The 26,289-nt window shown below is 41.1% G+C and overlaps 1 protein-coding gene across 1 annotated transcript in view; it reads left to right on the top strand.

The window, feature by feature from the left end:
• Positions 1-8,162: 8,162 nt before the first annotated feature.
• Positions 8,163-26,289, top strand: part of LOC138601843 (astrotactin-2-like) — a 329,634-nt gene continuing 311,507 nt past the window's right edge. The window contains exon 1 of the mRNA XM_069673098.1: positions 8,163-8,624. Coding sequence (XP_069529199.1) covers positions 8,177-8,624 — 448 coding nt within the window. The 5' untranslated portion in view covers positions 8,163-8,176. The remainder of the gene's footprint in view (positions 8,625-26,289) is intronic.

Raw genomic sequence — 26,289 nt, 5'->3', positions numbered from 1 at the left:
ACTTTCTGCCTTTGTTGTCCCTGCTGCTGCGTTGACCTGTCACATCCCATCTGCCTCTACACTGCCCCTACTGTTCATGTTCATACCGCACATGAACTTCTTGTATGTACATAGCGTTCGTTTTTGAGGACGTGCACGGCCGGCGCTCCAAACTATACCAACTATACTGTCATTTTACTGAATGTCATTTTTTGGCAACAGAAAAAAAGATTAGCAAAGAGGTTTAACACATTCTAAGGTTTAATCTTATTTTCTCTAACGTGAGTTTAGAAGTTTCTGGACTTTTCCTTTTTCATGTGACAAAGCTCACTCTCACAGAGCTTACCCGCCCTCGGTGTCTGAAGTAAACTCATGCTTCTCTCCCCTACTGCGTAGCTCAGTCAGAGAGCTGACTCCTATGGTGAAATAAATAGTAAATTCTTACGTCCTCTATGAAGGACGAGATCAGAAATGTGCGCCACTTTGAGTGAAATGCTGATAAAAATAAAAACTCACCGCCCTGATTTTTCCTGAGATTTTAACTCCGACTTTAAACTGAAACACTCATAATTACATTTCAATGCAGTTATCTGTCTTCACTTCATAAAAATGTCCCACTGCTGATGGAAGCCATTTTAAAGAGAACATGGAATTTGTCGAGGTCCAACCCCCACACGTGTTGCATCACTCGACAAATTACGGGAACAGATCTGAAGTTTCAGCACTCTCAACTAAAAGGACTTATCAGTCCGCCTGCCGCGCACATTCGTTGGAACGCGTGCTCGGGCACCCGCTAAACCAATTTGTTCGACGGTGTTTTTGCCGTGCACTTTGTGCGTTTTGTGGAAGTGCGTGGTTGTGTGTTTGTCCTCCAGGTGTAACCCACTTTCTAATTGAGGGGCTCTTTGTTTACACCTGCAGAACTGGGGCAGTCTCCAGATAACTTAAACTAATCAATTAGCAGAGATAGCAGAGGGAAACACTGCCAGAGCAGCACAGCTCTCAGCACACACTCATGAAGAAGAAGCTGCCAGAAGAAGCTATGCCGATAACTATATGTATTTTAGGATTTAAGGACAATATTTGTTTTAGTCTTCCAGGCGGCATGGCTCTATGGATGGAAATATTAATGTGATTATTGATGAATTGCAATGATATTTAAAGACTATTTAAAGCCATCATAACTTTCATATTAGTTATTTTGGGTTGGGTTTTTTGATGTTTAAAGTCTAAACAACTCTTGGATCATTACATTTAAGGTTGTAATTGCAACTTTTTTTATATATATATTATATATATAAAATATTTGGTCAATTTTTCACCTAGCGCTATCTACAGGTCAAAATTTGATACACGCATTTATGGTCAAATTCTTGAAAAACTAAAGACGTTCTTCTTTTCAACATCAGTTGTACTTTGTGTATTGTGCTAACTATCCATGCTACCATGCTACCATGCTAATAAGCTAAGCTAAGGGGGTGAACATTGTAACTGACATCTGACAATTAGTATCACATTTTCTCATGTAAGTGAATGGGAAAGTGTATCCAAACTTTTGACTGGTAGTGTATGTATACAGGCTTATAGGCTTATGGTTGTCTGTGGTATTTAATTTGACCTCTATTTTTGAAAATATCTCTTATACATGTACAGGACAAGATCGGCAAAGAGATAAGAGGTACCATTTTGTCCACAGGGGGCGCCAAAACAACACAAACAGAAAAGTCCTCACAGGAGCTTTAAGCAAATTTAAAAAAAAAACGTACTTACAGTATTCGTCGCAGATGAGAAATCAAAGCTTGATAGGGGTCAGATCCTGTTTGCTTCTCATATACTTGTCAAATCCTAACACACTCATTCTGCAAAGCTATGACTGCCCAGGCCCACCAACCAAAGAATAAATATAGCCCCTACTCGCTATTCCTGTGGCACTTATTGGATCCCATTGCAGCTTTCTAAGCAGTCTCTACAACTCTTGTGTTGCTTGCACAAATGCAGAGGGCAGTGACTAGTTTTTGCCTTATACACACACGTTATGCACGTTTACAGATTGATCCTAAGATCCACAGTCCTCCACTGCTAGCCTTTGCATAGGTTCACTTGGATCTGGATCTTATTAAATTATATTTCCTTAAATAATGGATGAGGGAGTGAGAAGCAATATTCTTTTTCATTCTCAGTCCAAATTTGCTTTTCTTTTCTGGGGACTATTATGCAAGAACCTTTCAGCGACGCTTTGGTACACAGCCATCCTCCCAAGTCTGGTGTCTAGTGATACTCCAACTCAAAGGAAAGAGCAGCAGACAGACTTTTCAATCATTTGCTGACATCAGACAACGCTCTCCGGTCCTGCTGAGGGAAGCGAGGGAGAGAGTAGGTCAGGTCCTTCGCTCATTATGCCACAGAAATCTGTTTAACCATCTCTGTCTAGGTGCAGCGGACGTTAGCTTGTTGTCTATCAAATTCGATTTTGAGCGAGACGGGAGGCTACGACGGCGTTCGGGTCGAAGCAATATCCCGAGCAATAAATCTCATATAACCAACCACGGCTCTCCTTCAGCTAATAACGATGCAGCTTCCCTTTCCATACTCTTGCTTAAGTTGCAGCTCTCTGCCGCCGCCCAGAACACACCGACATCAATGAATCCCATCTGATGCCTTGTTACTGTTAACCCATTTAAGACAGACAAGTGTTCAATGGAATCTATTAGCAAAACAGGTTGTGTCCGCAAACTGCGGCGTATACTCGGTGGGCCCACATGGGATCTCTCAACAGTGTCAGCATTTTCACTAGCAGGACAGCAAAGCCTGTCAGATTTGCCCTTTAGGCTAATCTGTGTAGCCAACTATTCTATCAGAAAATCATTATGACAGACTGACTCAAATGTCAAATTAACACAGAAGGAAGAAGGAGGAGAAAAGTTGCCCAAATGCAAATGACTGTAGGGGTAGTGGATTTTGTAGTGACTTAGATGGATTTACTTTGATGTGAGCGCTGAAAAGTATGGATTAAACGCTGAAGCCACAGAACTTCAGCTGAGACTTAAAGGTGCAAATTAACTAAGTCAGTGCATAAATTAGGTGTAAGATGTGTAAGCTTTGGGTTTTACTGTTCAGAAAGTGTAAGAAGACTGCGAACATTAGTTAATGAATGACTGATTTCAAGCAGTAACTTCAACAAGGCCTTTAACACACCTGGTATTAAAGTGGTCAGCTCTAAGTACTTGCATTCGCATCTTGCATTTCAATGCACCTTCAGTGACCGCTTGTGATCGGATCTTACTTTCCACAAACTTAAATGCAGCCTCTCTCTAACTGAATAAACACAGACACGATCTGTCTGTATATCCATGCACACTCCGCTCTCATGCATTAATCTGCGATTCACCAGTGTTGTGACCAAGTCATCTTTGCTCAAGTCCCAAGTAAGTCTCGAGTCATTTGGTCCAAGTCACAAGTGAGTCTCCAGTCATTTCTTCTTGGGCAAGTCAAGTCACAGGTCATGTCAAGTCGAGTCCCGAGTCAAGTCACTTTTTTCCACACCAGATCCAGCACTCTTACCTGTAGTATCCGCTCTTTATAAAGAGAAAAGACAAGGTGTTAGTAGCCCTTCTAATAATGATATTATTGGCCAATTTATATGACCTGTTCAAAAAGTATGACAGTGAATTGTATCTGTATTATCTTGGCACAGACGCAGCCATGATGATGGTCTGCTCTGAGACCGTATTGAGTAGTAACGAGTACGACTGATGAGGCTTCTCTTTGGGGAAAAACATCAGGTAGCTGGGGCTTTGATGTTGTGTGTTGCCATAGCGAAGAGAGTTTGACTGACAGCCAGTCATCCAATCACGTACCGGGGAGCTTTTTGAGTTGTCCAATCATGATTCCCAGTTTGCGCTGCATACACACTTGATATTTAGTCAGAAACTTGACAACATTGAATTTTACAACATTCAAACTTATGAACACACGCAAGTCATCCGAGTCATCATGCCTCAAGTCAAGTCTCAAGTCATTAACTTGCAAGTCCAAGTCGAGTCTCAAGTCATATATATTTTTTGTCAAGTCAAGTCGCAAGTCATCAAAACAGTGACTTGAGTCGACTTGAGTCCAAGACACCAAGTCTCAAGTCCACGTCTCTGATGATAACACATGCTGGAGTGACATGAGAAATAATTAAAATAAGATTTTCAGGAGGCACAGCAGAGAAAATGTTGAATCAGACAGGACAGAGAGGCGAGCGATCTCCACAGCAACAATAGCATGGATATGGGGAGAGTGGGAGGTGCTTAATGTGGCCCAGGACACATGTGAGTACACACTGCCAGACTTATGTGGATAAATGCATCACAGACCACCTCCGTATGTGTCCTGAGCGATCGGATATGAATGCATGTTAACATCAGGTGTGTTAAGGGCCTAAGCCAATTTGATTGATCTTACAAAATGAATAATGCCTAAGTAGACAATAAAGTTACAAAAAGTTAAAAACAAGAACCAAGATTGTGATTTTCTGTGGTGTATGAAAAAGACATAAAACAGAAAGTTTATGAATGAGTATAAAAAGTCTAAAAATGAAGAAAAAGGAACGAAAAAGATTTGGCCTTGGCGATGTTATACTCAGAATGAAAAAAATATGTAAAAGAAAATACAGTATTTGATTTGCATTGAGTCTGATGTGTGTGTATTTTGGATTAAGGTTGGTTTAAACAGATAAACAGACAAAGGCTGGTTTCGAATGTTTCAGCACCATGGAGAGCGACCGAGTTTGCGAGCAAATACACACGGGGCTCATCTCATTTGTCTTTATTCGTGTCATCTTTGTTTATCCCGCTTTCCTACTTCTATCGTTTCCCTTTGAATTAGTTCCTCGCCGTTAAAAACGCACGGACGAGAAGCAAAGGAAATATGGGAGCACAGCAGAACAGAGGAAATACATCCTTGCATTTCATAAGTCATAAACAAAGTTGGTGATTTATGTCAGCTGCATAGCTGGGTTAGCTGTATCGGAGGGAAAGTACTCTGCAGCATAAAGGATACAGATTATGGGATGTGGTGTCTAAATAACATGGCTACAGTGTTCACTGTTGTACAGTTAGTTCTGCTTTAATACTTCCTGATGTAATATGTAAAAGCAAGTGCATACTACCCCAGTAAATTAACTAACAATTCTCAACAAAAAAAGCGAATATATCATAGAATAAAACATGAAAAAACTGTTTGTTTAGAATGTCTCAGGGAGAGAGAGCCAGAAACATTTCATTACTGGTACCTGCAGTGCAGTATTTGCAAGTTAAGAGCCGTCTTCTGTCACATATTTTCAGTGATTGCTGTTTTGCGGTGGACGAACTGGGACTCACTTTGGTAATGAGATCTCCTGTCGCTCAAGCAAATTTTGTCTTAGTCGTTTGAGCTCAGATGCTTTTCTTATGGATTTTTTGGGCTGAAAATAATAATAATCATAAGTTTGTAATAGCAATGCCACAACAACCTGAAAATAAACTGAAATTGAAACAGAACAGAAACACATAATTAAGGGAATTGAAAGCGTAGTAAAATAAAGTATGCGATAGCCCGACTTCGTGTTCTGCCATCATTTCATTGTGTTTATACATGAATAAAATAGCCATGTAATTCCTCCTGCCGTCCCAGAACAAAGAGAAAAATGGATCGCTGGCAAATTAACAAATTCTGAGGGTGGATAAAAGGTGTTATTAATTTTGATTCACACTCTTGCAGCTTGTCGGGTCTCGGGGAAGTTCATACACTTAAAAGAAGAGTCCGTTTTTTTTCAAAAATCAGTTACAGTTTTCTATATTTCATGACCTTGTCTATGCTGTTTGATATTTTTCTGTACAATAGGAGGATTTTATATTAAAACTGTATTCAAACCAGTGAAAGATGTCTGGGACCTTTGTGACCTTAACGTATTCAAGTTTGCATCACTTAGAAAATTAAGTAATAGGTGCTTTTCCGCCAACAATTGAAGAACATGATGAATACTGAAAACCATTTGAATCCAGAAGCTTTGATGGCAACATCAAACCAGTATTCGTGTTAGTCTGAATCAAGTTGGGGTTACAGTGTCTTTGCACGCATGAGCCTACTCATCAGGTGGAATGCGAATGTGCACCTGAGCACTCAAGACCGTGAGTGTGGGTGCTGGGACGGCGCTGAATGCTTCAGCACCATGGAGAGAGCCAGAGAGGGAGCACGTGTTTGAATATTTCAGCACCATGGAGAGAGACAGAGGGGGAAGACTGGAGCTTATTCCCTTTTTCATGTTAATTCTAAGTTTCAAGTAAGCAGCGTGTTCATACCAGAAATAATATGTATACTCCAAGATGCTAGTTTGCACACAAAATTTGTATGATTTATTTTTGATGGTGTTGATGGACACTCCATCAGCATTGTGTCCTACAATCCAATACTCAGAGGGAATGATGGAGCTGCTCACAGCTGAGAAAAGAATAAAACAAGCTGTTCAAAATGTAAAAACAGCTTCTGAAGTATCTTTGAAAGCTAAAAATAAAGAATTCAATAGTTAGTAAGACATTCGCTTTCTCTTTCTTTTTTCAACTTTTATAGACAGCTGCGTTCCAAAGTCACTGATTGATGCCTTGCATCTGTGCTTGTTAGTAAAACAGTAAAGAGCTACACCGATAAAATTCAGACATGTTACCATGAAAGTCGGTGCTGTGAACTGTGTACCACTTGTATGAGGCATAATATTGGGACATAGTACAAGTTTAAATGACTCAGCACCATGGACAGAGCACAAGGACGTGTCTTCCGGCTCTCAGAGGTCAATGCAAATTGTGTTGACCTATTGTCTATGTTAATCATTCCATCAACATCATTTATTTAGAGTTGCTTAAAAGACAGCTGGTGCTTAACTCTTTAATCCTATTTACATATTGTTCTTTATAAACGTTACTTGTGTTAATTATTCCTAATATTAGAACTATGTCTTTTACGTTATTATTTGTATAATGTAACCCTTGTATTCCTTTGTAGAACACCTTGTGATTTTACTATGCAAATTGGCTCAGTTTCATTTCTGGTGCAGTCACCCGAGGTGATTTATTTCAGGGTGGGATGAATTTAATTCAGTTTGAACTCATTCCTTCAGGTGAAACTTCACTTTCGGTTGAAGTAGAAGAATTAATGTAGCTTTTATATTTGAAAAGACCTGTTTTAAGTTGACAGTGGGTCCACGGATGAATGGATATCCTTTGCTGAGCTCTCGCTGCTGAGTCTTTAGGGCATGCTAAACTGAAGACCTGAGGCTAAAATGAGGAGGCCAGTAGTGCTTTTGCATCTGTTTTTTTTTTGGTGCTGTTTCTTATGAGTTGGGCCTTTTAAAGATGATGTTGTGTAATAAACATTAATGCTTTTGTTTGTCAGATGAATTATAAACAGCGCTTTAGGCTGTCTCCTGAAGTTATTGACTCTATATTGTCGAAAACAAAACAAAAATAATGTAACTTAATATTTGATGTTATATCTATTCTATATCACCTAATTGATTTATCGCTGATAATCGTAATAAAAATATTAAACTTTATATGTAAGCATATTCATACAGCTAAAAGTGCTTTACTATGAAGAAAATACGTCCACGTAAAAAAACCTGACAAAATTAACATTAAAACAAGGATAAAGTGTCATAAAAATAAGTAAAAAAGTAAAACCAAACTGATAATTATAATAATAAAATTTGAAATGTTGGAGTCAACATGGATAGTAAGTAAAACCAAAAGAAAAGCCGTCTTAAGACGCTAAAAACAATTGCAATTGCAGTCCAAGTTTTACCTAAATGGTTAATTTAATTAAAAAGAAGGTAAGCGGACAATGTATGTTTTTCTCAGTCTCACTCTTTCAAAATAAAATGTTTTTGTAAGATTTTTCCTTTCAAAAAACATAAAGCCACGCGACAGAAATGGCACTTAACGTTAACTCCCCCTCTTGTGTATCTTAAAAAGGACACGTGCTTGTCCATGTTTAGGCTATCTGTTGTCCCACACTGTGAACACAGGCGGATGTGTGAGAGGAGCCGGGAGATGTCATCCTCACTACACCTGTGCTGCCGCCTCCTGGACGGACGCGACTCCTTTGCAGCGACTGTACTATAAGTGAACGGACAGCTTATGAGCCCCACTCAAAGCGAGAGAACCACACACAAGGAGCGGGGATGGCGCGGATACCACTGCTGCACCTCCGTGTCCTTCTCGCGGGGCTTTTACTCACAGACCCCCTGACAGTCCGGGCGAACAGAGGGGCGACGTTACCGGACGAGGAGAGAGACAAAGAGAGCGACGCGGAGACACCATGTGAGGTGAAATCCGTTACCGTGTCTACGCTGCCCGTACTCCGGGAGAACGAGTTCAGCTTCACCGGCGGAGCCTCGGGGAACGTGGTCGGAGGAGGCGGAGGAGGAGGAGGGGGGGTTGCTGGAGCTTCTTCTTCTTCTGCTGGAGCAGGTGGTGTTGGTGGTGGTGGAGGAGGAACTGGGGGAGGAGGAGGAGGAGCAGGAGGAGGGGGGGAATCCCGACTCCTGTTATTCGTTAGGACCGACCTACCTGGGCGAATCTCCGTAATGGATGATCTTGACAACACCGCGCTTCCGTACTTCACGCTGGGTAAGAACTGCTTTGGTTGTTGTGTTTTCCCTCCAAAATGACAACCAGTTCACCTAGCTAAACATGAAGGGATCATGGACTCTTCGGCTGTGTTAGATTCCCAAACCATGCTCTTATACACGCACCCTGTCCATTAATTACCTTCCCTGTTTTCAATACTTTGCCAGGACTCCGTGCTAGCTTTTACGCCATTTAGAACGTCCTAAGTGCAACAAAAATCCAGGTAAACTAACTACTAGTCTTCCTCCTGTTTAGCTTAAAATAATGCTGCTTCCTTTAGGGTTCCAAACTACCTCAAAGTACCACTCCTGTTTAAGTAGCACTCTCCCATTCCCTCTCCTTGTAACTCCTTCTGTCTGCCTTTCTCATTTTGTGGTTAAATATGATTATGACTTTAAATTACACGCATGCCCTAATCAAGGAGTGCAATTTGGCCTTGGAAATAAGCATGAAATTGGTACTTTATTCTCACATGAGCACATGCATTGCTGGTGGTATGAGTTTAAAGGAATAAAATACAACAGGGCTACACACACACACACACACACACACTTTTTTTTTTGCATGTTTAGTCACAGATAGCTGTGAATCAAAACAGCACCACACCGGTGTTTGACAGGTCATCTGGAGTTCTCCATGGAAGCCATTTATTCTCAAATGGTTCTGGGAATAGCATCACTGATTGGATAATAACAGTGGATATAATAGCGGGAAAAAAGTATTCCTGCCTGACTCCAACTGTAAAGATATTTGCTTTGAAAGAGGAGCCGACTATGCATGAAAGGAACTTGCTTACCTTGCATTTTCCATCTTTTTCACTCATGTCACAGAGTCATGCAAAAGATGGATGCTCTTATACTTCCTGCCTTTTGGTGTGTGAGCCAAGAAAGTGTGACTTGGTAGAAGTGCAGAGTGTGTTTGGCACACAGTGCTGTTTGCTAAATGCAATAAGCCACACAAGGCGGGCTTTAATTGCAAAATGCTGAATGTTTTCCAGTTCTGTTTAGGACTACTGTACTGGCTCAGCATGATAGAAACCGGTTTTGCAGCACAACACAAAGATGCAACACTCGCTGGAGGTCAGTGATGAGAGAATCCATGTCTCATTAGAACCGTTTTTGGACTGTGCTTTGCTATCTTCTCCTGTTTTTCCATCTTTCCCTGGACTTTGTGTCGTGTTCTGTACGAGGAGTGCCGAGCAAACTGGCTGCGCGCAGCAAAGGCGGGCAGGCAGGCTGAGGGCTGGAGCATTAAGCTAGTAAATCACTTTCTATTCTCATTAAGGACAGCCGTTGACTGGTGAGAAAGGCCTCTCTGTCCTCCCAGTCAGCCAGCTAGCAAATTTGCTGCTTCACCCTTGCAGTGCATGACTGCAAGCCGTGGAGGGAGGAGGAGGAGGAGGAGGAGGAGAGGAACGGCTTTAACACTGTTAATGCAAGCATGTTGACCACGTTGTGAAAAGATGGCAACCCTTTGCAGGTAGATTAAGCCACAATAATCAAGACATTCTAACTACAAAACTTATATTAATGATATGAAATAGGATCACATTAAAGGAGAATTCCCCCCCCCTCCCGAAAAGCCACTGTCAGTCAAAGCTGGTGTTCTCTGTAATTGATAGAAGCAATAATATTTGAAATTGGCGCTATAGTTGTGGAGAAAGTCGTACAAACAGCTTGTGTTTTCGCCCATTCTACATTCCTACAACACCCAGCGTGCATTGTGCCCCTCTCTCTGAAAGGAACGGCCCAGGAGTGAAATACTACCAATTTTCTCTGCAGGCAATGGCTCAGAGCAGCACAGAATCTGAAATATGACGAGAGTATAAGACAAGAAAATCTTCAGGTATGCAGTCTACATTTCAAACCTGACGATTCTGAACGAGGCATGACATCGGAGGCGGCGTCCTTGATTGAGGAAGTGTAGTTTTAGTGAGCTCCCTGGCCTTTGCTAGATGACGCGTTTTAAGTCGTCTGGCAGAGGTTTTCCAGGGCTTTCCAGGGTTGTAGGAGCCATGTATTATTTGTTTTTATTGTTCCTCCGCGCACCAGGGAGCGTAATTTGAGGCCAATTTGGCTATTTAAGTTCACGTCCTGCCAGCACAGCTGTGGCTAATGGGCAGAGGCATACTGTGTCTTCGTTTTGTCGGTTTTTCTACGTTGGTAAGATTATTTGGTTTGGTTTTAGAACATACGTTAACGGGCAGTGTAATGGTCAATAAACGTTATGTAATTGAAAAGTTTTGGTGAAATACGAATGTCCTTCATACTGAGCACACGTGATCCAAGTCGGACCTATTAGCAACCAGTAGCGGCTAAATTGAGGGGCTTAGTCACTACAAGGGGTTTCTCTCTACCATAATGACTTTAGCTCCCCATAATAGCATGATAGGACTGAGGTTGAAAATCAGCGAACTGGCCCTTTAAGAAAAGCACCAGTTACTATGTGTCAATTTAAACCAGCATAGTCAGGACATTTTATATATAGGTTTTATGGCAGGAAACTGAGTCATATCCCAAAAAACATGAAATATTTTTCTCCTGCATTGAGACTGAATGACACTCCCATGCAACAAAAGTTAATCACAATGTACAGAGACCTTAAAATATTATAAAAGCTCCTGACACAGGAGTGATAGACAGAATTAGACTATTATTTCTGGTGATACCTGTGTTGTCTCTCTGCTCCGTACTCAGCTCCATAACACATGAGGTCATGTTGACAGCTTTGCTCTTGATGGATGTATTAGTGGCAGAGTTCTGCTCGCGAAATGAAATGTTGCTCCCAACGTCGTAAAATTACACAGTGTTGTTGACTTAGTGGAGCAAAATGAACAGAGTGAATAACATCCAGATGGTGGATTTTTTATTATCAGGATTTAATTTGCAGCATCAATATTCCACCTTGTCTTTTCTCTCTCTCTCTCTAATAAAATTGGGAATTTCAGTGCTACAAAAACTACACAAAACACATGTTATGTGGGCTTCAGCATGGGTGTCTTTTTTTTTCCTTCACTTAATGTTTAATACCCTAATATAACTAAACATTATATTGGACTGTATAGTGTATTGGGTGTAGGCATCCACCCACCAACACTCCATTCTGTTGTTTTAGTGTCTGTTGCGAAGCTTTTAGAAAGCTGTTAACATCCGTCCCTGTTACAAAGCAGTCTAACATCTCTAACAACAAATGCTGCTTCCAATATTGCTATGTGAACTACAGAGCAGAACTTTCTAGAAAACAATGTAAACAGCTCATCGTAAGACAGTTTCTCACTTACTGTGATAGCAGAGATTTTTTTTTAAATTTTTTTTTTTATACAAGATAAAAGATAAACATGAAGAGAACAAAGTGAGCAGTGAGTGAACCGGCCAGGTCACGACATAATTTAAAGCGTAAACAGTTCCTAACTGAACAGGGTAACGAGGTGGTTGTTATGTTGGTTTGATCTTGGCTTATGGTTTTTTTTTTCTTTCCTTTTTTCTAAAGATGTTTTTTTTCAGAACAACACAGGAGAAACAAGAACAATGAGTACCGGCCAGTTAACAAAACATTTTGCTTTGATGTTGGTGTATACTTTCTTTTATTCTTTTTTTTTTTAATTACTAGACAAAAGACAAACACGAACAGAACACAGGGCAAACAAGAACAGGGTAACTGTTTTGTGTTATGTTGCTTTGATGTTTCTTTCTTTTTTTTCTCCTCTTACTTGTGGACATTTCGACCTCTTGTGCTTAAAATAACACAAGTGCCGCTTTAATTTTAGAAACAGAAATATCTCCCTATAACATGTAAAACTAGTGCCTGAACAGTCATCACAGCACCTGATGTGTAAAGGTTCAAACCATGTGCTACATTACACCTCCTCGCCGCAGCTGTTTCTTGCATATAACACAATCACTACTTTTTGAAAAGGGTACCGCGGAGATCTCCTAATTAACCAAATGCCAGCCGAGCCGTAATGAGCCGAGGCTCGTGTCTGTTTCTCCGATTCTGTCAGGTGCCCGATTGTTTTGTCGAATGAGCCAGTCAGAGGTTAGGGGAAGAGGAGGTGGGGGTAAAGGACAGCAAGTCCCCTCCTCACTGTGGCCTGCCTGCTCAGCTTTGATTTATTACCTTAAAGTGTCACGGGGAACGGATGAGCGGAAAGGGCAGTGCGGAGGAAATGTGCAATGCTCCTTCCCCCCTCCCCCGCTTTGTTGTTTTGCTTTCTAAGCCCTTTACATTATGTTGTGTTAAAGGTGTTCATAATAAAGCAAACAGGAAGAAGAAGCAATGTGTTCTATAAAAACACAGCATATTACCTATCCTTATGTTCGGTAAAAGTGATGCGCAGTGAATTTGCTGATATGTTTTTGTGCGACTTAATTTAAGTATGTTGGAATAAAGGCTTCAAGGAAGGAAGTGTTTTAACTTTTCAGCTTCATGGCTTTCCTATTTACAAGACAGTATTGCACCATGATTTCCCTTCAAGGATACACTGTTAATTCCCATTTTGAATGCATTTTTTAATGTGTCTCATATGTTGGTAATGCAAGTTTGTAGCATCCAGGGAGAGGATACCTGTGCTGCTACGCTACGTCACACAAGATAATTTTCTCCACTCGTTTTAAGTGATGTTGTGGGACTAGGTAGAAATCGATACGGTTAGCAACATAGCTGACTCTGTAAACACCTCATTAGGAGTTCACCTTTTTGAAAACCTTCAAGCATACAACCCCGGATCGAAGACATTTAAATGTCTCCCTGTCCTTTTCTCGTCTCTGTCCGACATGCCGGAATAAATCTTTTCATTTTACGCCACATCTCAGTCTTTTTTTTTTTTTACACACATCTTATCATCCCGGCCATGTCAGCCTCGCTGTATCTTCCCAGGCAGGAGTTGCTGCAAAACCCTCGCGCTAAGAGATGGGAGATTAAAAGCAACAGTGGTAAAGTGAAAAAAAAAAAAAAGAAGAGAGCCTGCACTGGACGACTGAGTTCCCTGTGGCATCGAACATGTACGCACTGCACTGCTTCTCAGTCTTATGTCAGGGGTTGAGCTTAGCACTGCAGGACCAACAATGGAGAGGGGGGAAAAGGTCAATAGGAGAGATGGGAGTTATTACACGGTGTGAAGCTGGGATAGAAGAGGGAGTAGTCTTAAGGACGCTTTTAAAAATGTCAGCATAGCATTTTATTTTGCACTTTTTTTGAATGGAATTTGGTTAGGAACACAACAAACAAACCTTTCTAACCGGTATGCTAATGTTTTAGAGGCCATAGGATCCATGGCGGAGCTTTTGAAGGCCATCAAATGGTCTATTTGTCATCTATTGACCGGCTATAATAGAGCTATAGCAGGCTGTCTTTTTATGATGAATGCTCTACTACAGGTCGACTCATTAGCAGTGTGAGTTCAGAGCCTCAGTAACCACACGATGTACATGTAGTTCCCTGCCGCAGAGCAGTCGGTATCATGGCAGTGAAACGGTGGTTTTGCGATTTGAAAAGAACCAATGAACATTTTGATTTGGTCATTGCAAATTACTCTAGACGGCTAGCCAAACTGCCCCTTAGTAGTCAGATTTGATTAAAGTTTTAGACTACATCTTGGTCTTGGAAGAAGTTTGGTTTGCTTCTACTGTGAATCTTTTTAGGTTTGATGATTATCGAGACAGGACTGCTGGTGATAGCTTACACTTGCAGGTGTGAAGGATTGATGACTCTGGGTGTTAAACACAGCCACAGCTTTGTGTAGCAGTCGTGTATCAGGTTGGCAGCTCTGACGTTGTTGGACAGCTTTGCCTCGTGACACAAGATGTGTGAGAAATCAGAGGAAAAACCGACAAGAGTGTTGCAGGAAGGAAGGAAGGTGCCGGGGTCTCCATCAGTCACGAGAACAACTTCAGCGGTCCTCTGCAGGAGACTGTGGAACACCCGACTCTGAGGGATGGAACACCGTACTTCCAAAAGACGTTCCCTTTTTCAGTGTCTTGATAACGGTGGTAGTCAAATACATTGGCCCCTAGTTTTAGATTGAGTTGAGAGCTTGTGACTGCAAAGCCACCAGCCTATGATTCACATTGTTGTCATCCCCATTGGTGACCCGTTTAAGGAAGCAACAGCACTCATTGTGCTCATTCTCCACTCATTTTTCTTTCAGTTTGTTGTAAAATTCCGCTTTTTATTTCTTCAGTTCATCAACAGGTACAAAAACGTGGCGCCGGTTTAGGTCGGTCATCAGAGCAGACGTCCCATGCACAGAGGCAAAGCCTGCGGGTATCTGCCGCGGGTTGGACTACAAATTGCAGCCCTTTGGTGGATCTCATCCCCCACCTTCTCTTCCCCATGTTTCCTGTCAATCTTCAGCCTATCAATAAAGGCAAAAAGGCCAAAAAAACCTTAGAAAAGTTACTCTCCAAACAGTTGAACAGGAAGCGTTCCACTTAATTTATGGCCAACAAGGACTTCCCCAAGAATTGTTGTTGGGCTGCTCGCAAGTACAAGTTGACTGATCTCCGACCTGCCGTTTGGCATGACTCCATTTATGTTTTACTAATACTCCAACCGTTGCATTCATGTTTCCAAGTGAGCAGCTGGACTGTAACTGTACAGTAGCTTAAAAACATTCTAAGAATACATTTTGAAAGAGAAATCCCTGATGCTTCAGCCCAGTGGGAGGTAGACTAAGGCCCAGGGCTCCACGAGGCTTGCAATTCCGTCGTGTAAACTCTAAAGTGGAAATCAGCCACAGTTCTTTGTTTGCACAGTTTTACCCGACCTAAGAAGCTTGGTGCAACGAGTGCTTATGCATATTTTGGCCTTCTGCAGTTTTACTCCTGCACCTGCATAGATCATTATGCATAATGAGTGTATTTGCTTGCAGCTTTGTGTTTGTCGTGTGAACACACGATGCTGTTTTGTTTGAAGGAAGAAAAGTGTCATTTCTTTCTTTTTGCAACCAAAAAAACAAACACATCGTGAAGTTGTATGACTACCCCCCCCGTGAGGAACTCATTTGAAAGGCCGAGAGTGAAGAATCTCGCTCGTTTAGCTTAATGGTTACGAGGCTATGTAATGGCGTGGGAAAGGATGAATGACCCGTGGTAAGCGACCCGTGCTGGTTCCTCTCCTTCGCAGGAACTGTATTTTGTAAATGCTTTTGTTTTACTACCACTGTCTCTAGTCTCGCCTTGAGGCTGCGGTGGCCAGCTTTGATCCTAGGACAATAATTTGATCATTAGTACTGTTGAGAGCCCCATTCAATGATGGACTGAACAAAGAAGTTTATGTAAATACCCCTAATGAATGCACACGCTCGGCTCAAGCCTCGCCCTATTTTCTCTGATTTATTCAAACATATTGCAGAATTGTTTGCATTTCTTTCAAGTTGTATTAATTGGCAAATAAGATCAAAGATATTGTTCGGCAAATGAGGGAATGCGGAAATTCAAAAGCTTTATGAATCTTCTCGGGTGATTCTCTGTAGCAGGATGAATAAATAAAGACATCCTGATAAAGAGTTTACCCTTCCTTATACATAAAGATGAGACGTGGGCTGCCTTTACTTGTATATCTAACATATTAAGATGTCTACTTGTATGTGTAATTGGCGAAGGTCTATGAAATTTAATGGTTGAATTCGTATTGGAAATCTTAGCCGAGCAGCTGCTTGTAGAGTGCGTATGATTGCAGTAATATAACCACTGTTACAGAGCCATTTTAGCCATTAGCATTTTACACAGGACCTCCGCCATGGCTCTGAAAGCTTTCATAGATTCAGTGACAAGCCCAGGGACTCTCACCAGCACTCTCATGTCTCTTTTCATGCAATTTAAAACCAGCAGCCAGCATTTATCAAGCCTCCACAATCAGCTTGTTTTTTTAAACTTCCAATGTAAGTTTCTTTGAGCATTGTTTGACGTCGCTGCACCTCCACTTATCTTAATATGTAAAGCTGGCGAGTATCAAAGAACAGCCCGCTTGGTGTATCTAACAAGAGAGCATGCCGCAAGCTGATTCCCCAAAGATTCATAAACTTTCCGCTTGTATATTGTAGAGGGGCTTTCTAGTCTGTGCACTGAATGCATAATGTGACACTGATTTATAAAAGCAATTCCATTTAGTTGCTCTTTTTGCTCCTTGGGCTCCTCTGCTGTGTCCCCCCCTACCACATAATAAAAAGCCCCAAGTGACAAAAAAACTGTGTAATGCATTTACTCTCTTAGTAAAATACTTTTTATAAGGCCAGCCAGACATTTGGGGAGCAGAGAGTTCGGGTTAAATCCATCAACTCGCACAGAATAATCCCTAAAACCGAGCGTGATATAGAGACTTCTTGAATATTTTACCAAGTGCAGATTTGCCGACAGATCACCGAGGTCGACATCTGTGGACTGTAAAGACTGCGGCAGCAGAAGCAAACGTAACCTTTCAACCAAAGATTAGATAAAAGATTGGAAATGCAAGGGTTGCAAAGGTTAATTAGATAAAGACAAAGTATTGAATTCAAGTTAAAAAAGGGGAAATAAGGTTTTCAAACAGTCTTAATCTGACAGGGAGCAATTCGTGCTTCAATTACAACCAGTTATTTGGATTTGACGTCATTTTAGTGATCTGAGTGCTTGTATGTCATCGGGATGGGTCATGAATTTGAAATATTCTAATAATCATTAACTTAAAGGTCATGCAACTATTATCTCATCTTAAAAATATTTTTTTTCCATTGTTTTTACTGGCACCCGGTTGTTATCCGGTGCTACCGTCAGACGGTGGCTGTAGCGCATCTGGAAGCTGTTTACTAACCGCCATTAAACAACAAAAGAAGGAGAAAGCATCAGCGTCAGGTGCCAGGGAAAAGGGTGTTGCGCTGTGAGTTTTGGAACTGGAGAATAATGCAGAGATTCTGCAGCCTTCAAAGATTTCTGTGTGGAACTCCTTCGACAAAATAAAAAACAATAAGAAGTTTACAATAAGAATTGACCCCAAAGAAGTTGCATCACGTTCTTTTTATTTAACATGATAAACACACAGCAGTCAACGCAATATTAACAATGTTATGAATTATGAACTTTTCTCAAGTTTCAGATTTTCAGTCTGTACATCTGGCTCATGGTTTTGATTAAACGAACTGGTGTTCAATTCTCACAGCGCGAAGAACAAAACCACCCGAGACTAAGAGTTATGGGGAAAGGCATATTGTGTAACAACCGGCCAAAAATACAGTCGTGGCCAAAGCCGACGCTAACAGAGAGTAACATAAACATCAGTGCAAAACTAACTTACATATTCATGGACGCACACGCGATAAAAAGAGTCCGTCGGCGATCGCTGATGTCTCCGTAGTAGGTGCAGTAAACAAGTCCGGGCATGTCTCCCTCAGTGCTGTGTTTCGGGGGGATGCGCCGAGTCGTGCTGCGTTCAGGAGCGCAAATTAGAATCGATTTCGAATCGGAAAAATCTTTTTTTTGTTTTTACCCAGCCCTAAATCTGATACCGGCCACATTTTAAAAATATGTGAACAGCCAAGGAAAAAAATTGGATCTGAGCATAAATCGGAATTGAGCACCATGGCTGCAGTGTGAACGTAGCTTATGTTATGAAACTAAAAAGTGAACGGCCTCTCTCTCTCCTCTCTCTCTCTTGTCAGCATGTGTTTGTGTGCACAGACGATGGAGGGGGGTTTTTGAATAAGAGTCGAATAGTCTCAGTGAATATCGAATTGTATTTTTGCTTGAAATGGCCATCCCATTTCCTCTCTCAGAAAGTGGTGTTTTTCTTTCCTGCTGTTTCACTGTTAACATCAGGTGGATCTATACTGATGCGCAACTTTCTGACGTTTTAATTGAGAACTGATTCTCACATAGAAACGATTGATTCTTGTTTTCTTTCACAAAAAATATCTTTATACTTAATGAAACACGAATTGGATGGGAAAGAAAGATAGTAAATTGTAGGAATGCAGGAATTTAACATTTTCTCCTTCAGCCTCCCACGTGCAACGGCAGCCACAACCAGACGGATACAGCAGCTGTTATCAAGAATGAACACGGGGCATTTACTCATGTAATGTGATAAACTTGAAATTTCAGTTGACAGAAAGTTGTAAACCAACTTATAAAAAACATTTTGAATATAAATGCCAATTAAAAGAAAATTGCAATTGCAGTAAATGTGCAGAATTTGGCTGTAAATTGAATGAAAACATTGATTTATGTATCATGTACACAGGAAGTACATGAAAACAAAAGCCAATAGAAACTATTCTGTCACATACTTTTAGCTTGCTCTGTTTTGAAAGCCCAGTGCGGGGTTTTTTTTCGACCAGTCAGATGACATGAATTAACAAAACTATGGAAAATAAGCCACCTCTGATGCTGTGAACTAAATTAAACATGAGCAAAGCAGGAGGCTCTGAGAGCAGTCGGGGTGATTCTGTCTTTGGAGTGGACGTTGTTTGCTCCTTCAGGCTGTGTCTGCTCACATTTAGAAATCCTTCTTGGAGGCTGCAGTGCTGCTCAAAAAAATGTGAGGTTCATCCCCCACGTGTGAGCTATCAGGCTGTTCGAGAGCAGGTGGAATTTCTTTCACCCGGGTAGTGCTCTTACTTGTGTGCGGGTTCTAACTTATCTTGTGCGAGTTGTATTGGAAATGCTGCATACCTTCCTGCTGATACTCAGGCAGGCGGGTGCAGTCTGTGTGCAAGCACCTCAGAGGAGCAGCGGCTGTGCTGCTTGCATGTTGAAAAGTCCTTTTATAAAGGTTCTTTATTTTGTTGCAGACTGAAGTTTGGGGCATTTTGTGCCGTTTTCATGCATAATTAATTAAATGCAAATAAAAATATCAGTCAAAATCAAAGGCAATTTATTTTCAATGTCCTATTTCCTCCCCTTTTTGCTAGAAACAAAATACCAACAAAGGCCAATTAAAGCCCTCTGGATTAAACGGGAGAATAGTGCAGTACTCAAAATAGGCTGTTAATTGTTTTACTCTATTTTCTATCTTTTTTTGGTCCATTATTTCCCCCTTGTCCCATCATTTAGCCAATTCTAAATCCTTTAGGTAGGTTATTTGAAAGTCACATGGTGTCCTTTTTGGCTAAAAAGGAAATTGAGTTGGTTCAGTAAGTGCATTGCCGGGTCTATTACAGTGCAATCACCAAGTCGCGGACACACCACTCTGGCATAAAGACGAGGTATAAGATGAAAGTGAGGGTCTGCTTCATATTGTCAGTATAATGCATGGTTTACCCAGAACCTGGCTCTCTAGAATTCACTTGCACCCCTCTCTCTCGCTCTGTCTTCAAACGGACCAAACGGCCTGTAAATGTCCTCCTACTGGCTGACAGGTTAGACTCGAGATCATAGGCAGGATGAAAGCCCTGTTTCGCTCTGTTTGGGCTCCATGCAGTTGCTCTCTCTCCCTCTTGTCCTTGCTTCTTTCATGAACCCTCTTTTCCAGCAACCTTTTATTCTGAACTTGTCATACTGCTGTTTTTTCTCTTCTGCTTACATGCTGTGCTCTATTTTTCAATAGTTTTAGGACTCAATGTCATATTTTGAACAAAACAAGTCCAACAAAAACCACACTTATATTTGTCTTTTATCTGCAGTCTTAAAGCATAAGCAGGAGAGTGTAGCTCGTGTAAACGGTACCGATGTGGTGTGTTTCAGCTCATTGGGACCGTAGAGCGTAGTAAAATAGTCCCGTCTAACCCAGTTAATGGAATTATTGAAATCACATCAGGGTCTTATTCTGCAAACATGACAAGCAGTGTGTGTGTTTCATAAAAAGGGAAAAGGAGCGTCATTGTTCATATAAGCTGGTCACAAAGATGTTTAAGACCCATAAAATTTGATTCCCACCAGAATTTGCTCTGCACCTTGGAATCGCGCCAGCGCTGCACAGCTCACTACCGTCATATCCGCGCGGTTCCTACAAAAAAAAAAGATTTTAAACCTTTTATCTATGCTGGTGTGTTTGTACCTATTTGCATTCCCTCCAAAGCTGCACAGTCTTTTCCAGATTTCCTTTCAGATAAAGAATGTGCACCATTAATCTACCCTCGTGCGATAGGTTCGCTCCTGCAATTTTTTTTTATTTTTATGCACCGTCATGCGCATCTGCTCGAGTTCCAGGTGGAGGAAGCTTTATCTGCACAGGGACACATGTTCTCGATCTTTTTTTTTTTTTTTTAGTCGGCAGTCTAGATAAAATTGGCCCATTGATTTTTAACAAAACATAGACATTTTCTGCTCTCTGAGTAGCAGGTAAGATGTGAACCGACATCCTGTTCGACCTCAGGTAGTGTAGATTAAGTTACAGGGACGGATTGTTGGGTGTCTTTAGATGATGGTGGATTTGAAAGCCACAAGGAGAAACGTGGTTGCAGAAATTAATTACTATTTTAATTGACATTTTTACCATAATATTTCCTTTGGATCAGATGTTTTTATGCTTCTACAAGGCTCATAAAGACATTTTCGCAGTCATTATGCCTGATAAACTAAGGGCGCCTGTAAGGTTGTTTCCATGTCTTCATCAAACTCAACACTTTTGCATTTCTTTCATGCAGCATCTGTGAAAGTGAATCGAGGTGTTTTCAGCACAACTGTGCACTTCTGATAAGCCGCAGGGGAAAATGAGCATTTGGCCTCACACATTGTATGCTTATCCAGAGGAAGCTCATTGGTATTTCATGGTTGTATCCCCCCCCCCCACTCGCCTCCTTTCAGAGGCACAGCACACAGCGTGCATTTTTTTTTTTTTCAGGTATTTTGTCTGGCTCTGGATTAGCTCTGATCTAACAGCAATTACCCTTGGAAGTGTAACACGGCATAGCGTGCTCTGCCGAGGTCACTGCTGGGTGATGCGTCTTCGGACCGGGTGAGAGCATTGTCAAGTTGAGCAATGGGCACGCATGGTTGTGCAGCTCTTTAACGTATGGCAGATTTGTTGTTCATGTGTCGGATCTTCATCTATATTTAACACATTTTTTTAACTAGAGGTGGACTTCTTTAAATCCGTACAAATTACAGCAGACTTGTTAAAGACGCTACATAAATACCATTAAAATGGAGCGGTCTTACGGAGACCCAGGGGTGCTCATAGCTTACATAAATAGGCATGTAGACATATCCTCCGCCCATCTGTTTCACAGTATTTACACATTTAGAGCGAGACAGAATAACACATGTAGCATGTCTGTTTTTAATGTAAATGTCACTTCCCTTAAATAATTAAATCACACAAGCAAGCAGAAAGAAAAGTTAGGTTTGTAGTAGGGCTGTCGATCGATTTAAAAAACCCAACTGATTAATCGCACAATTTGCTGATTAATCGCTTTTTTTCTTCTTAAGACTGAAGCTTGTAATAATGGATATTAAAAATTTAAATCATGAAATTAATGTGAAATCAACACAAAACATTTAAGTTCAAATACTTTTTAACTTTAAACACAGATTCTCTCCTGTGAACCACAGATTTACACTAAAACCCTCAAGGCCATCATAACTGACTGTCAAACAACAAAACAAAACAAACCCAGGTGCCAGTTGAATTTCAAAACCCTCATTGTCCTTATCCATCTTTAGCCACGATGGTTCGGAGTGGCTGTCGTCAGAGCACTTCCGCGGCGAGCGAGCTTCCCGATTGGCCATTGTCCTCTTCCTGCCCGCTGCCCCAGGCCAGCCCCGCCAGCCCCTGACAGCCTCCGCAGTGCTGCTGTGTGCGGGATAAGAGGAGAGAGAGCAACCCGGAGCTGTTGGCAGAGGAGCCGTGAACTGCGATTACTCTGAGCGGCATACATGGGAATTAATTAGAATATAATACATTTCACTGGTCTGAAAAAGTCTCTTTTTAGAAAAAAGTCACCAAGGGGGATAGACAGAGAGTCGCTAAATTGGCACTCACACTCACAGAAATTGCCGCGTTATTTTTCTTTAACACGTTAAATGTTTCAAATTAATCGCAAAAATTAAGGCGTTCATTTTGACACAATAGTTTGTAGACAGAGGTGTGACATGGTGGCTACAGTCGAAGGTTATGGCTGTTGTTCCAGTTCTGATAAAAACATGTCACATTAGGGGTGGGAATCGCAGGGTAACTCACGATACGATACAATACGATACAATACTATACGATACGATACGATACGATAGGACATGATACGATATGATACGTGGCCCACAATAACGATAATATCGCGATACAGCGATTCTGATATTCTAATTGATATATTGCAAGACGATATAATGATGTCTGATGAACTTCTTCGGGCAATTAATTTCCCTTAACATTACCCTAATTCATGACATAAGCGCCACCGCGAGGAGTCATGAAGTTGTGATGCGGTAAGTCAAAAATGCAGGGAAATATATATTAAAGTTTTACAGCGCCATATATTATTTAATTAAAATAGGTGCCAGCCTATCGATAAGTCAGGACGATATTTTGTCCCAGCCCTAATGATAACTGTTTTCCTTTTAGAGTTGTAATCATAGAACCAAAGTTACAACCAGTAACTTCTTTTTTTTTTAAGTATATATTCTTTTGATTTAACAAACAAAGACTGTACACTAATTAGTAATGAATATAATCCTTACTTGCAGTCGTAGCACCTTGGTTGACATTCAGAAACCAACAACTTCAATGTCCTTTCTAGTGAAAAAGTATTTCAGGGCGATGCTGTGTGACTACATGTCCTTAGGTAACATATTTTCACATCTCTGTGTGTAAAAGATCCCCAAAGGCAGCAAGTTATCTGTGTGATGGTCAGAGCTCTGATTTGCCTCTGATACCAACTGCCAGCGGGTATAAAAAAAAATGATATACTGATTTGTCACAGCTGTGTACTTCTACTATCTTCATTTCTGATGTAAGCTTTCAAATACAAACTTTGAAGATTATTTCCCTGACAGTTGGGGTCCAATGATTCTATTTTCTGTACCTGTTAGAACTTGTCATTGTCTGTGTCATTGATACAAGAGAATGAAGTTCTTTCAGAATCCAATTGGGTTAGTTAGGAACTTAATATCCCTAACTTACACTTCTCTCAAAGTCATTTGAGGAAAGTTAAAGCGTTTTTCAGCGATTACTCAATAATGTTATCGGAGGAATGGTTTGATTTGTTTCTAGTTCTACTCGCCTCTCACCACTGTAAAGATATAATGACACTACTGTGGGATGTTGTGACTTAAATCAGAGACTGTAATTAAAGACCCAGCGTTGATTAGAACCAGTTAGTGTGAATGTAGCAGAAGGCAGAGTCCATGGTTACCACTGACATGACCTGACTCATCAACACACGGTACCATGCCATTTACTGATTGGATGAAACCAATAATGTGGTTCTTGTTACACATGTTGGGCTTGTGATTTTATTCAAGACCATATTTTTTTCATTTTGAGAGCATGACTTATTGATTTAGCGTTCAGATTTTGTTGTACTTTTCCTCTCGCAGATATATTGTTGCTTGCACAAATGTCCTGTTCTCCAGCTTCAAGCCTTCTTCCCTCACTCAAACATCTGCTCTTGGGTTCTTTGATGCGCCAACCCTGTCAATATACCCCAACCAATAGCAAACCAGGTATAGGGTTGATCAGTGAAGTTATCTCTGCCCTGTTGTCGGTGCGTTAGCTTTACCCTTTACTAGGGATGCACGATATTGGATTTTTTGCCGATATCCGATATGCCGATATTTTACAACTCATTACCGATACCGATACCGATATTTTTTTCCTGCACACCTTATTGCAGAGATCATCAACTCTCTTCTGTATTGGAATTAGCGTACAGTATAACGGTGATACTCTTATCACATTTGTTACAACGGTCGGGGTGACGGGTCTTGAGATGGTTATTCAAGTTTGTAGTGTTGAAAGACTTTGCCTTGGCTCCTCCTCGCATCACCGAAGCTGAGCAGTCATTGCAAATAGCAGTTTTGCTATCTATTTCAGACACTTTGAAAAACTTCCACACCACGGACATTTTGGCTTCTAACTCTCTCATGCTGCAGGTAGACACACGTGACGTCATCACGCTGCGCCGCGCAGGTCTTCTTCGCGCCGGGGACATTGCACCGAGGTCGGGCATTTAATCAAGTATGCAGCAGCCCATTATTTTATCGGTTAATTATATCGGCGGATATCGGCGTGTTGGCCGATATCCGATAGTTCATTTTAAAGCCAATATCGGCCGATACCGATAACGTGCCGATAATATCGTGCATCCCTACCCTTTACTGTGTTACATTGTTTATCCACTCCAGCCCACCATGGCTTTACCATGAATGTATAACGTGCTTTGTCGATCACTTTCGGAACAAATGGTCAGTTTTTATACACCAGTTTGGTACATTTTTAGCGTAAAAGCTACACAGTAGCCACATGGCACACCGGATTATCGTTGTGTTGGAGAGGTTCCTTATACGTGGAGTCTTTTAAATAAGCATGAAAACATTTTATGTAATGTTGATAGGCCTTTATAGCACAAAACATCCAACCATCTGTACCTATTGTCCATTTGTTATACAGGTTTATGGTCCCAATAGCTATAGAATGCATTTAGTTCCATCTTCAAAATGATTCTGAAAATTAAACTTAAGTTTTATAGATTTATAATAAAAATATATATGTGGACATTTGGGTACGAGAAAACGACACTGATCATCATATATCGCTGTGTGTGTGGTGTGCCTTCCACCAGTTAATCTAACAGTGTGATCACTGTTCCGTAACATGACCGCAATCAGGACAAATGCACTATTAACTCTGTAATGAGACAGCTCAACAAACAGAATTAATGGGTCCATTCAAAATGGCACTCTCCAGCAATCAGCACTTAGTTAGGCTTGTAACTATGGCTGTCAGAATGAGGGAGAAAACTCTGCCTGAGCTGAAGTGAAGAATAAAATGGAGATGGATTTTTGTTGTTTGTAACTTCACGGCAACTTTGACATTTACTAGAACCAAGACTTTATTTTTAATTACTTGAGAACAGCTGTCATGAAGGCCACAGGACAATGGTCTTACTCATTTGAATACACAGCACATTGTTTTCCTGAAAGCTCTTACTGGATGTGTCAAACAGTCAGAAAATTGGTGGTACACATTTGAATGAATCTCAGTCCCTGAATGTACAGTTTCATTAGGGATCAAAGGGCCTTCTTTGAACTGAACCCTTTTGTTCTAATGCTGGGAAGACCTGCAAAAACACCCGCTACAGTCAGTGTATCAAGCACTTGCTACCACCGCCACCTGTCTCTGCAGTCAAGAAGGTGTTGGACAACGTGTGATCCCACACATTTCTACTGTAAATACTGGCATTCTCACCTCAAAGCGTGATGTACTGTAGTGATTGTTTTACTGTTAAATTCTTAGTGCTTTCAGAGTAACCTTTGGAGCTCTAACACTATAATTAACTGAAAGATGACATTAGCAAGGTATCACATGTTTGTAGTCGCGTCAAACGGCTGTGCACCAATGAGTTGGGCTCTGCTCAAGGTCGGTCTGTTAAAAGGAAGCTTTTTCTTGCCGCTGTTGCCAAGTGCTTGCTCATTTGTGGATTAAAGTTGGGTATCTGTAAATAATATTACAAAAAGTATGGTCACCAATAGGGATAGGCCGATTATCGGCCGGGCCAATTATCAGCGCCGATATTCGGCATTTTGACGCATATCGGCAT

This window comes from Semicossyphus pulcher, unplaced genomic scaffold, assembly GCF_022749685.1.
Source record: "Semicossyphus pulcher isolate SPU_LCO1_2020_fin unplaced genomic scaffold, fSemPul1.0.p SCAF_22, whole genome shotgun sequence".
Classification (NCBI taxonomy): Eukaryota; Metazoa; Chordata; class Actinopteri; order Labriformes; family Labridae; genus Semicossyphus; species Semicossyphus pulcher.
Note: the sequence above shows the minus strand (reverse complement) of the source record. Positions and strands in the feature narration are given on the sequence as shown.